Source organism: Schistosoma mansoni, chromosome W (genome assembly GCF_000237925.1).
Source record: "Schistosoma mansoni strain Puerto Rico chromosome W, complete genome".
NCBI classification, from domain to species: Eukaryota; Metazoa; Platyhelminthes; class Trematoda; order Strigeidida; family Schistosomatidae; genus Schistosoma; species Schistosoma mansoni.
Genome location: NC_031502.1, coordinates 15,420,926 through 15,434,368, shown reverse-complemented (window position 1 = coordinate 15,434,368; position 13,443 = coordinate 15,420,926). Strand labels below are relative to the sequence as shown.

Genomic DNA, 13,443 nt, shown 5'->3' with positions numbered 1-13,443 from the left:
CGTAATTTGAGTCGCCTTCCCCTTTCTTTTCTTCTTCAAAGGGACCTAATGATAGTGCTCAACTATAACTCTTGGATACACAGAGCCTGCAAACTATCACCAGATTAAGTGGCACAAAACACCATAAACATGAACTTAAGGTGAGTTCCTCCTTGTCTGTTTTTAATCGGTTTACTATCTTCATGTGCACCTTATTGACTTACCGTTAACTTCGTCCTATTATCCACTGCCTGATTTAAGGCTACCATAATTCTGCACCTTTTCGCTTTCTTTCGTACAAATTTATCTGCTGTTATGTCTTCCTAAATACCAACACTTTGTTTAGGAACGCATATTGTTTGCTATAGTCATTTAAAGCACTTCATTAAAGTTATATTCACAGTCTATGGTTTGTAGTCACCTGGTAAGTTTGTGGACTGTTGTTTAAAGAAATAGTGTCTTTTAACAAGACATGAAACATAGAGCATCAAGCGGGGAATATTTTATCTAGAAATGACCTTAAAAGAGCCCATCATCAGAAGAGTGAGAAGGTAAGGGTCACTACCCAGTAAGTATTGAAAGTGAGGGCATTCTAGACGAAATTGAATACGTGATTATTAAAGAACAACATAATGCGAGCACACAATCATAATTTACCCAACTCACAGAATTATTCTTATTTTCTCAACACCTATAATAAAAAACGTCAAATATACTGACAACGTCATAGTTAAAAAACCGATGTATTATAGATGAGATTGTGTACTAAGATATAAAAAATGTACATACATTTTCAAGCATAATTCATGCACTCATGTTCATCTCTATCAAGACGATTTTTCGATATGTTTGTCACGTAGGACATGAAAGTTTGTTGGCATTGTTCTACAAACAGAAGAAATGTTAGCCCTCCATATAATACGCAAAATATCAATATGGTTTTCGTGCTAACAGTGGGAAAACACTTACCTAATGTAATAATAACCCAGTAATGCTCTCTTCCAAAGCTTATAGTGCCGTATGAAGTGTAAACTTTGAGGGAAATGTAGTGTCAAAATGCTTGCTGAATTAAAAACTTGTGGGACTATATGGAAAAATAAATACCGTAGACAGTAATTTAAAGATGAACCTCTTATAAAAGTAATAAAAACATACAAATACTTAATAATACATTTAAATCCGATTAAACTCTCCTCTTCTGTGTATTGCCATCCACGCTAATTTACTTTTCTTCCGGTGTCGCACAAGAAAGTCTGGCTGGCGAAATTCATCGATCGTGTTGATTGTTTTTCGGGACAGGTCGCATTTTAAACCGTGAACATAGACAATTGAAAAAAGGTTAGCTGTAATCTTGAATTACCGATAATAGTTCTGTAGAATCAATAGTTAAGTTTACCTGTTTCGCTTTTAGTTTCATGTTTCGTTCGGGATTCCACACGTAAGCGAGGCAAGCTCTCATGGACTTCCAAAGATCATCACGAGTGATCTTCGACAATCTCGTCACCCAGAATTTTATATTCAAATGTCAGCCCACAAAATAATTGCGGGTTTTTTGTTGCAATATAGCTTCTAGAGTATGGTTCACACTTGTAGGTTGATATCAGTCTTTTCAGTTTTGACTGTAAGCCGGAGCGGTTAACTGTGGAGTTAACTGAAACAATCCCAGTTCACAGCATGGTAACTACGGTTACCGACGAAAAGCACAATTGTTTTTGCCACTATTTATCATCTGTTAATTTTGTCATTATTCTCCATATTACAGAGAAGGACAGAACAGCTTTAAATAGTTTATTTGCACAAAATAATGTTACTGACAGTGATACATTTTAACCTTTAAATATTGGGAATCTTTAACAACAATAAACGTCTGCACAAAATCAAAATTCTAGTTCACGTTAACCAATAAACCATCCCTCTGATAATACTATCATTCTACCACTTAGTGTGGTAATTTGCCGTAGAAAATGTTTAAATAAGCGTTATTGTTGCAAAAACAAAAGTTTGGGTGCGATTACTAACTCTAGGGCTTACTTTTAATGACTTCAACAAATTCCAACTTCAAAACATGGCAGCAATGCAATTTTTAAACAGAGCATAAAATCTGGAAACTCACAGTACTGTACTATCCTGCAAACCCAGTTATCAACTCAATGTTATTCTGGCATTTATATTCATTGATTTTATCTATTTTATAAGCCTACTTGAGAAGCGTCTTATCTCCAAGCCAAAGTTGTACGTCACTGATCATCTTTGTAGAAATGCCTTGTGCCTGTTACTTCAGAGATATATTGGTATTATCATGATTTCCTCAGCACTTGGTCCAACAGGAACACGTCATATAATTAAATGCCGAGCCTCTTTCACTGACGTTCTTGAACAACGACGAGGAATCTCATCGTGTTGAGAATGCTAAGATGACATTAGGATGTGAATTTATCGTGACCAGTTACTATGTTCTGTCAGATATGCTGAATAATTGTGAATATTTTGTAGCTTTCGTTTAGCTGAAAGATAAAGACAAGGTTTAATCTAGTGCGCCCGATCCGGAGAGGTTCTAATTTTAGTTGTTGATGTCTTTGACAGTTACTCGCCAATTGAGAATTTTGGCGACGCAATAATAGAATAGGACCAGGTTTGATTCCATTACCTTATGTTTGTTCAACTTCCATAACATCAACAAGTTCCGACTGGTTAAAACAACCTACACCAGGTTCATTTATTTTTAGTCAAACAAATTAAGTATTGTGAACGAACAAGGTAAAATACAGAAAAAAGAAACTACAAAAGATCCACTGTTTTCGAGGAATTGGTAAACACTTTCGAGTTTGCTATTGGTTCCAGCTTCTCAAAACGCGTCTACAAAATTTAAATAGAAATCGCCCCAGAAGTTGCCTGAGACTGCATATAGATTTCTCGAAAATTCTACACGCCCTTTCCTTTATTAGTATATGCTCCGCCACTTGAAACAGCAAGACAATATCCATAAAACTCAGTTATTTTACCCTTATCTCTGAAGATGCCTGTATGCTTACGAATGTATTCTGGGATTTCTAGGTTGGAATATATTACATTTATGACAAGAAGTGTCAAACCCTTCGGAATTTAAGTCTCTCAAGTCGACCCGACTGTGACCAATCTTCCAAGCAACATATTTCACGATGAAACAACACTTAGCTTTATTTTAGTACCATTGTGGTAAGTCTATGGTCCTGATTACAGTTTCCCCCAACAATTCAGTGTTTGATGACCAGTCATGGTGTGTTCATTGGTGAGGGTAATCAGGGCTGAATCAATGAAGTGCGGCTAACTGCTCCTTGATCATTATTTACTGTGTCACATCAAACAATTCTACCGATTTCCATTTATTTGGCGGATCAGCGCTGCACATAAACGTGATTTTCGTCAAAGATCTCATTCCAAGAGAATAGAGTTATCCTTAGCAGTCCTATATAAATGTTTCCACTATAGTGCGGATCGACCTGCCGTATAAAAAATACAGATCTGGTAAAATGATGGACTTCAAATGCAATCTTGGGTAGAACTTATATTCTGATATGCAGACTGTGATGCTGAGAACATTGTGTATGTTAAAATTAACTGCACTCATTTACGGAGAGCATTATAATGGTTAGTAGCTGACCTAAGAGTAGGATGGGGACAGAGATTTGTGCTTAGTGAAGAAATATTTACTTATGACAGTAAGTTGTTTATGGCAGTGACACGACCATTTGGAAACTCCACGAAATCTAGCCTACCTGTTTGTAACTATTCAAGCTTACGTTTATTAAAGAAAGTGACTTATTTGGAATTCGCCCATAATTTTCCCACACTGGCAGATGTGAGAGCTGATCATTTGCTTTTTCCCAATATATCGCTTCTGATGATAGACATGCCAAATGAACAACCAAAAGAGGAAAACATAATTTCGGCTGCTACATTAACTTAACGTCTGTCTTGAAAATATGATGAAGATGATTTACTGTTATCTTTGACTTGTCGTTTTACAAGGCAGTCAACTAAGAAATCGAATTAAGCTGCTTTCAGAATATTTCACAAACCAATGATTTTCAAAAAAGTTCTAAAATTAGTGAATTTTATATTCGAAATAATAAAACACTAGTTATTTGACTGTTGATACTTCTGGTTTTGTTTAGCAGCAGTTCGTTTGTTCGTATAATTGTAGTTCACCTGACTGTTGGCGCCAAACTGGGTACGTTTGTTCATCTGTCATCTTGTTTTCTGGGCAGGTTATTTAGTAATGTCTGTCATCAGAGTATTTGCATAGTGGCTAAGCGTTTTTTGTAGCATTTTATCCACTACCAGTTCTCTTCCATGTTCGATAGAAGCCTGCTTATTATTAAGTATCAACTCTTAGATTAAGTGACATCCTTGTACTCATTCCACTGTGACACGCTCTGATCAAATCTTTTTTTGGCCTTCAAGTCCAAACTATTTAGAATTTTAAAGTTTCTGCTTATTATGTAGTTTTTAACCAGTTGGAATTCACTGGTTTCAAAGGCATCCTGCTCAAACTTCCAATGTAAGCGGTTGACACATGCAAATTATAGTATTAGCAATGTCGACAACGATCTTATGGTATGTATCGTAGTAAAGTCTTGCTCTGAGTAAACTATGGTCAGAAAGTCTATAAAGCCATATTTTTGCTAGTAATCCTTGGAGTGAGTAGTTTCGCCTTAATTTCTAAGCTTACTAATACTCGTCCTTAATTAAACCAAATGACGGAGCGTCTTACCGTTCTTCACATATAACCTCTGATCCAATTAACTCCGAGAATGAGTGGCCGTAGAAACAGTTCCTAGAAACGAAGGTTATTCTCGAGATTTAGCTTATGACGCTCTACTTTTGTTCCCATTAGGTAGAAATGCTCCCTGCTGAAATGGGCCTGTTTTCTCCATACTGTCTGAGTCTACACTAAGGCATACACACCACAAGTTACCAGAGGTCGAGTGAAGCTCTCGATCTAATCACTATTTCACTAAATATAAGTGAAGACATTCTAAAGAAACAGACTCGTAAGATGTTTAAATTGATTCAGTTCCATAACTTGCAGTTTACAACATGAGTAATAATCAAGAGCCTACGAAGAATGTAAAGTTGATTCAGTCCCTGGAACGATTAATCTAAATGTTAGTAACTTAAACTTAGTTGAAGGGAAAAAAGAACTAGGAATGTTGGTTCTATAAGAAGTAAGAATTCTCAGCTTTACTCGGACACATACTTATATAAATTGGATATATATATATATATATATAGTCATATATTTGTGAAAACGTTTTTCTTCCAAATAGAGTGCGGTTTTCTAATGATCACGATAGTTTCCAGCCTGTAGGCCGCAAGCTTAAATCCCACTTCATTTTGAGTATTTGATAGTATCATTATTCCTGACAGAATATGGCTAAAAGCTGAGTAACTCCGCATTGAACGTCGCACAGGTAATACGTGACCACTGATAGTCATCTGAATTCGTATTAGTTGTGTTATTCCAGTTAATCTCTTAGATACATAAATGCAGTAACTGCTTGACTGAAATATTTTGTTTCTCAGTATGAATATATGGTAAATCTTGGCCATCATTTTTCAGTGATGACTGGTGTTCTAAATAACGTGTCTCACGTTGGCAATGGAACTTCTAATGCTTCTATCAAAGCAGAAGAAGATGACATCCCTTTATCTGAGAAGTTAAAGCGAAGTAGGATGCATTCGTCCTCTAGCGATGACGATGATATCCCTCTGTCTGCCAAGTAAGACATATTTGCTAGATTTCTACTTCGTCTCAGATTAGCCCAGATGTCCAAAAAGCCAAAATTGGAACCTCCAGTTTCTCCGCAGGTAATTGATTCATTTTTCTGATACAACCATAGCCCCGTAATAAAAGCCATAGTGACCAACGAAAAGAATATTCAAAGCCATCAAATGAAAAGATTAAAAAAGAAAATACACTTAGTTCTCCTAGCAAAGTTAAAAAGCAAGAAAAACCTGAAGAGGAAGTTTGGAGGTGGTGGGAAGAGCAAAAGAAAGATGACGGTGTTAAGTGGAAATTCTTAGAACATAAAGGTCCACTTTTCGCCCCTCCTTACGAACGGTTGCCTAGCTCTGTTCATTTTCACTATGATTCCAAACCTATCAAGTTATCAGATCATGCAGAAGAAGTTGCAGGGTTTTACGCACGTATGTTGGATCATGATTATACCACAAAGGAAGTGTTCAACTATAACTTCTTTCGTGACTGGGTGAAAGTAAGTAATTTGTGTTTCATATAGGATTCCGTTAAATAGACAATGAATGAAGAAGAACGGCGAACCATTAAATCCCTCAGCAAATGCGACTTCCGCGAAATGCATCAATATTTTTTGAAGTTAAGTGAGGAAAGGAAAAACCGAACTAAGGAGGAAAAACAGAAGATAAAGGAAGAAAACCTACAAATTCAAAATGAATATGGTTACTGCATATTGGACGGACACAAGCAAAGAATCGGTAATTTCCGTATTGAACCACCAGGCCTATTTCGAGGCCGTGGCAACCACCCTAAAATGGGCATGTTAAAAAAGCGCATAATGCCTGAAGATGTTATCATCAACTGCTCAAAGGACTCAAAAGTTCCTGCTCCTCCAAAAGGTCATAAGTGGAAAGAAGTAAGACATGATAACAGTGTTACTTGGTTGGCATGCTGGACCGAAAATATCCAAAATAGTTTCAAATACATAATGCTGAATCCATCCTCTCGTCTTAAGGTTGGTTATACATCGAGATTAACAATTATTTTCCAGGGTGAAAAAGATTGGAAAAAGTATGAAACTGCTCGTTGCCTACATAAAGTAATCGACAAAATTAGAGCAGACTACCGAGCTGATTTCAAGCACAAAGAAATGCGGATACGCCAGCGGGCTGTTGCGCTGTATTTTATCGATAAGGTATATATCACCTAACTTTTAAATTACTTTTATGCAATTATAAAAACATGAGTTTTCAGCAAATGTTTACCATACGGATGAAATGTGACAACTTCTAATTAAGGCGATGTAAAGGCTAGTGTAATGAATGAGACACATCATTATTAAATGCTTACTCAAAATCTCGTCATCCTTCTTTTTGTTCATTTTCTACTTATTACAGAGATATGTTACTGTTAAGCGGTCATTTAAAAGTTTATATATATATATATATATATATATATATATATATATATATATATATAGACAACATTGATGTTCTAAGGAAGGGTTCATATCGCTTTATTGAAATATTCTTCATTTTTTAATAGCATAAACACCTCTCATTACATCAGTCAGGTGATCAATGGTAGTTCATGTAAAATACAGGGCTTAGATTTTCGAACTCGAAAATACAAAATATATGATAAATACCTTTTTGGAGTGGTAGCCTAAAGGAAACATTTGTAAGTCTTGATATAATGGTTGCTGCATCGTTTATAACTGTTATAACTCATGCTCCTGACGATCATATATCATACACAGCTACTTATCATTCTCGTCATTTTTCCGCTTCCACTTGTAGTTGGCGCTTCGTGCTGGAAATGAAAAGGACGAGGATGAAGCTGATACTGTTGGCTGCTGTTCACTTCGCTATGAACACATCAAACTCCATGAAGAGTTGAACGGACAACCTTATGTTGTTGAATTCGATTTTTTAGGTAAAGATTCTATTCGCTATCAAAATGCTGTATCCGTTCCTAAACGCGTCTTCAAGAATGTCAAACTATTTCTGAAGAACAAAAAAGAAAATGACGATTTATTTGATCGACTTAATGTAGGTCTTTCAAGATTTCTGTAATATATACAAAACATTTAGACAACTGTTCTAAATCAGTATTTACGAGAACTTATGGATGGTTTGACTGCCAAAGTGTTTCGTACGTACAATGCAAGTCGAACTCTGGAAGAGCAGTTGGAACGACTTACTAATCCTGATGATCCTCCTCATGCTAAACTTCTGGCATATAATCGAGCAAATCGAGCAGTTGCTGTTCTCTGTAACCATCAGCGTTCAGTTCCGAAATCTTTTGCAAAATCAATGGAGAATTTACAGAAAAAGGTATGTAAAATTTGTTCAAGTTATTCATACCGAAAAATCAGTTTTAAAACGACAGCCGATAAATTATTTATAAATTTTATAACTAGCCTGTCACTGCTAAAAACCTTGTCCTTTTCTGTGTGCTTACTACCTTTTCAGTATTCCAATTACATTGACTTTATTGGTGTATACAATCTTAATCTTGAACCTTACAACATTAACATTTTTTTTACCTAAATTCGACCAGATTATTATCTCAGTATCAAAAATTAAAAGTTAATCCAGGTAGTTCACATTAAGCAATTATAAAATGTCTGTTCAACAGCCTTTTTTAATGCGCTCTAATAGTGATGCTTATGGAATGCTTCCTTCCACTCAACAAAGTCTGTCAGTGAAGTGTGAACTAAACTAAACATTTGTGTTTGTTCTTTGCACCATCAGAGGGATGTTGACATTTGATTGAGTACCATATCTACAAATCCCAATACTAACCCTATAATTTCCGATACCAAGTACAAACTTTCCAAGAAATTGAAGTGTCCGAAACAAGATGCACATTTCTAGCGGCAGTATCCTGTAACCAAATTTAGATTTGAATGGAAAATATATCAGACGGTAGTCGGTCAAAGTTATTAATTGACTATGCATCTGTCATTTTAGCTCAACTCAAAATACCTCACTACTTATTGTTTGTTTTATTTTTGTACATTCATTCTCTTACTTTCTTGAAGTTTATTTTAAAAAATATGATGCGATTTTCTGGTAAATCCCAGTTTATTATTTACCAAAATATTTAAATTGACATGTACAAACATGAGTAGTTTAAAAAAGACCAGATTTATTAGCTAGTGTCTTGCCTACATTCTCGGGATGCTAGAGTTTAATATTTGTAAGCGACATTCCCTTGCCTTGTTTTTAGACGATTGAGGTCATACAAGATACAATCTGCAGCGTCGCCACCAAAGTTTATCTTTACTATTCGTCGAAAGAGACAAATGTCACACAGTTTGCCGTGTCTTCCTTTACACAACGAATACATAAAAAGTTTCTCATTTACTGGCGATATTCATTTCATATTGCTGTTACCGTTTAGCTTCGTAAATTTAAGTCACAGTATACTGTTGCGTTCAGTAAATATGCCCTACATTTTTATGAGTTAAGGGAAGCATGACACTACTGAAATCATCATTTTTCAAAGATTGACGAAGTATCGCTTCGTACAGCATGAGTTTGTGTGACAGGTAACTGGAAAAGATATCTGGTGATAAATGTTCAGTTTACATGTTCACCGTACCAACAGAAATAGGTGTTAGGGCCTGATAAACAAATTCATAAATGTCTTCTGTTTGCTTATTTATCTCTCCTTTATTGTTTAGTAAGGGTTTTTTCATTTGACAATAAGATCACTAGCTAAATAGGGATTTTCAAACTGTCCGTAGCTTGTGGTGAATATTAGATAGCACTACAATAGTTACTACATAAGCATCGTTTTGTTATTACAGTGTTTTTTTCATTATGGTAGATCGGGAAAATAAAAACTTGTTTACTATATATTTCGTTTCGATCCTTTTCAAAATTTATATGTATCTAAATCTGTGTTTGCACTGATTTCATATTTTGAAGGTTCAAATACCGTACAATTCCTCATCTTATATTGCAGATCGATGCAAAACGTGAGCAAATTTCGGAAATAACGTCTGAAGCTAAACAAATAAAAGCAGATTACAAAAATCACAAACAAGCATCCAAGAAGGTCGCTTATGAAAAGCTGAAGAAACGCCTAGCATCTGCTAAAGAGGCTTTATCAAAATTGCAGCTTCAAGCAACTGATCGAGATGAAAATAAAGAGATCGCTCTCAGTACAAGTAAACTGAACTACCTCGATCCTCGGATTTCAGTTGCTTGGTAAGATGTGTTGTATTGGTCTAGCAGGATATCATTCATTCGAAAGATCATATTCCTTATGGCTATGCATATATATAAGCCTCTTCATAATTTTCAGCTTCGTTTAACTTTTCTGGAAAATGACGCTAGTGGTCATTCAAAGTACTTACCAGAAAATTATTTTTGGTGAATCGTCCGCAAATCCACCACATTAATGCTCAAATTAAATCTCAAGCCTTCATATGCGTTTATCAGATTTTTAAATGTTTGCTTAGGATCTTTAACTAGTTTCTCTATGTGAAATGTTCCTCCCGAATTTCGACACCGTTTAGAGTGTTTAGTAGAAACATTGAAATTTCGGGGACAGACTTCCCATCCTACTTCAATTCAATACGTTCCGCATTCATTCCAGACTATACTTATTAAACAGTAACAAAGAAATAAGTACACGAGCTTAAAGCATTGCACGGAATGCTATTTATGCTATTTATGGGATGGGTTGAAGAATGTCAAACAAGTTTTCTGTATTTTTGGTAACAATGTACTTTCCAGGAGCTGATTCTATAAAGCAGTGTAAAACAGTAGATTTTAAGTTCAAAACTCTATTTAATTCTTATCTACGTGGTCAGTCGCAATTGTATCGCCTCATGTATTTTCGCTTTAGATTTTTTATTTCTACACACGTGGCGAGTTGATACTTTCGTTGCACTATATTTTCAAATACAATGTCATTAGCTGTTGTTTTAGGTTCACCAGAAAACACAATTAACTAATAATTTCGTCATGCTATATGTAAAAATGTCCAGCACTGAACAGCCTGAGGTCGAAATCCTGTCACATGCTTGTTTTCTTATTCTTTCATGTTTCATGACCAATAATAGTATCAATAACACAACTCGTTTGGCCTACCATTTGAAAAATTAAGCGCTCAAATAATCAAAGGTGAAGAATTTCTAGATTCAGAGGTTTATTTTTCTGAATATAGACCATTATTGATATAGCCTGTTGTTTATACAAATGTCACCTAAACTGTAGACCATATAGGAAATACATCGTGTCGTAATATTACAACCAATTATCCCAATTTCAATTTTCTCGGTCCCAATCAGCTCCACATGTGTTGATCTTTGTTTTTGCTAGTTATCTATTTTCAAGTCGTAATTATTTTGTATTCCTTTTAAAAAGGTGTAAAAAGTATAACGTTCCTATTGAGAAAATTTTTAACAGAACTCAAAGAGAAAAATTCCAGTGGGCAATAGATATGGCTACATGTGACTACAAGTTTCTAGACGTTGATTCAGATAGAAGTACAAATAAACTTAAAGCTGAGGAAAGTGATGATGAAGATATGATTGACGATGAAGACTGAACAAGAAAAGAAAATACTTCCATACAATGTTTTCAACATTAGTCTATTTCATAATCTTAATTGTATGATTATGTTGAAGTTACCTAGTTCTACCCTAATATGAGTAACCTCTACGTGTATTTTTGTCAGGTCACCAAACTCCAATGTAATTTTATCCTGAAGCGTTTACGGCACATTTGTGTTATCTTATGTTTTTTGTACTAAATTGTCTCTTCTAAACTCTCATCAAGTATACTGGAAACTTTTTCAACAAAGACGAATATCGCTTTCTTGATAACCATGTAGGAATTTTGCATTGTTATACCTAGTATATTATGATTTCATAGTGGCAACATATACCACTAATTAATAATAAATATTCGCAGCAATAGCTATTTTTCGCTATTCTTTGTGTATGAATATAATGTATTTTCACGAAAAATGAGTTTATCATGCCTTCAAATCTTTGAATGAAATACCTTTTACGACTCCGAAGGTAATTGTTTCACTTCAGGATTTCTATTACTTTCCCGTTTTTCTTGTATTAGCTTTATCATGCATTCACTTATTATGTGGGATCTATGTACGTATAATTTAATGTGAAGCCACATTATCTTTGCTCGATCATTTGTGTTTTTATGTACTTATTTATTACTGATTTTTCATGATAGTTCATTTACGGAAACCTTGGTGTTATTACAGTAATGAATTTTGTTGTATTCATTTCGAATATACTGTTCATGTGATAACCTGTCAACCACTCTTTTTCCCTGGATTGTTTCGAGTAGCTTCGTATGGGTCCCTAACATTTTAATTATAGTTACGTATATATTAAGCACCTCAGTAATCATTGATATCACGATACAATATATTGTATGCACCCGTTCTTCCATATCAAATAAGCTTCATGGATTAAGAGAGACAGTACACTTTTGCAGTTCACAAGATTACCATCTTGACTACATATTTTATACTATCGAAACAACTTTATGCTGAAATAATCATTGAAAATTTAAAAGTTGAAATCATGAGTCAATTGAAGCTAGACCACCATCGAAAACCTGGAAGCACTGGACGGCCGTTTCGTCCTATTATGGGACTCCTCAGCAGTGCGCATCCACGAACCCACTCTCGTGGGATTCGAACCCAGGACCTACCAGTCTCGAGCCGAAGCCCTTAACCGATAGACCACTGAGCTGGCATCCAATGGTGTTAATGTCTAACTTCAACTGATCCACGAAGTTGAGCAACCATTCACCAATTTATTTACAGGGATTTATCTATAACTTTATTGATGCAGCTATTTTAGACTTAAGGAGTGCTGCTTGTTAAATAAAGTCGGCGCTTTTCTAGCATGGCAGTTCTTATTTCACTTCATGTTAAAGTCGAATCAGTATAACTGAGAAATAGTTCTTTTTTAAAAAAAACGATAACGTTTATTGTCGAAATTATATGTGTAAATGATACTGTTAATAGGGTGTCTGTTGGTAATATGTATAAGTTTTACAAAGTACTAAATGATGTGATGGGGAAAAGCAAATCACAGCTTCGTTAATAAAGTGAATACAACAAGAGTATTGAGTTGTTTAAAGTTTCTATGCGAGAAAAGTTACCAGATCTAAAATTTCTGGACATGAAAGACTTTGAGGTGGTGCCTCAGGATTTTCATAGAATTGCCGAGCACTCGTAAAAGTGGTTCATTGACACCCTGTTCGTTTATAAACAAAGAATGTCATAGTCAGTCACAACGTAGGATCAGGCGAATATATGCATAGATTCAAGTTGGCAAAAGCCAAACGAGCTTTCAGATTAGCTATAGCCTTCTGAACTTCAACTAGAGTTGGGAGACCTACTTCAATGTTCGATTCAGACTGTTTGGGAATGGTGGTTAGTTGTAGAGTAGCTGAAGGCCAACTGAACTGCTTTTTGAAGTATTTCACCCATCGTTCTAAAAGTCAGGACTGAGAGCAGATAAGATTGTCGTCTTTTTTCGATATTGTCTCACACTTGAATTCTTAATTCCACTTTATTTTATTAGTCTGAAAAGCTGTCTGGTGTTACGTACAGCCGCTACCTTTTCCATCTCTTTTGCTTTCGTTGCCCACCACTGCTCACGATCGTTCCTTAGACTTTTGGTTGACCTAGATCTGATTACTTTTTGTTCTTCATCGTGTTCAGAG

At 35.3% G+C, this 13,443-nt stretch overlaps 1 protein-coding gene and 1 non-coding gene across 4 annotated transcripts; one reads left to right on the top strand and one right to left on the bottom strand.

The window, feature by feature from the left end:
• Window positions 1-5,553: 5,553 nt before the first annotated feature.
• Smp_033050.1 (putative dna topoisomerase type I) lies at window positions 5,554-12,010 on the top strand (the record flags this gene model as incomplete). 3 transcript variants are annotated; one of them, XM_018788713.1, is made up of 8 exons in its annotated part: window positions 5,554-5,741; window positions 5,778-5,829; window positions 5,862-6,236; window positions 6,276-6,731; window positions 6,768-6,911; window positions 7,516-7,767; window positions 7,810-8,052; window positions 11,101-12,010. In XM_018788713.1, the coding sequence occupies 8 exons, from the start codon at window positions 5,554-5,556 to the stop codon at window positions 11,104-11,106; spliced, it is 1,716 nt and encodes a 571-aa protein (XP_018654228.1). In that variant the 3' UTR covers window positions 11,107-12,010. The 3 variants fall into 3 exon arrangements, with proteins under 3 accessions (XP_018654228.1, XP_018654229.1, XP_018654230.1); XM_018788714.1 differs by lacking the exon at window positions 11,101-12,010 and adding an exon at window positions 9,692-10,029; XM_018788715.1 differs by lacking the exon at window positions 11,101-12,010 and adding an exon at window positions 9,655-10,029.
• A 378-nt stretch (window positions 12,011-12,388) lies between these two features.
• On the bottom strand, window positions 12,389-12,460 carry Smp_tRNA_00969_Pseudo_CGA.1.1. Its single transcript has one exon. It is a non-coding gene (tRNA).
• Between the last annotated feature and the right edge of the window lie 983 nt (window positions 12,461-13,443).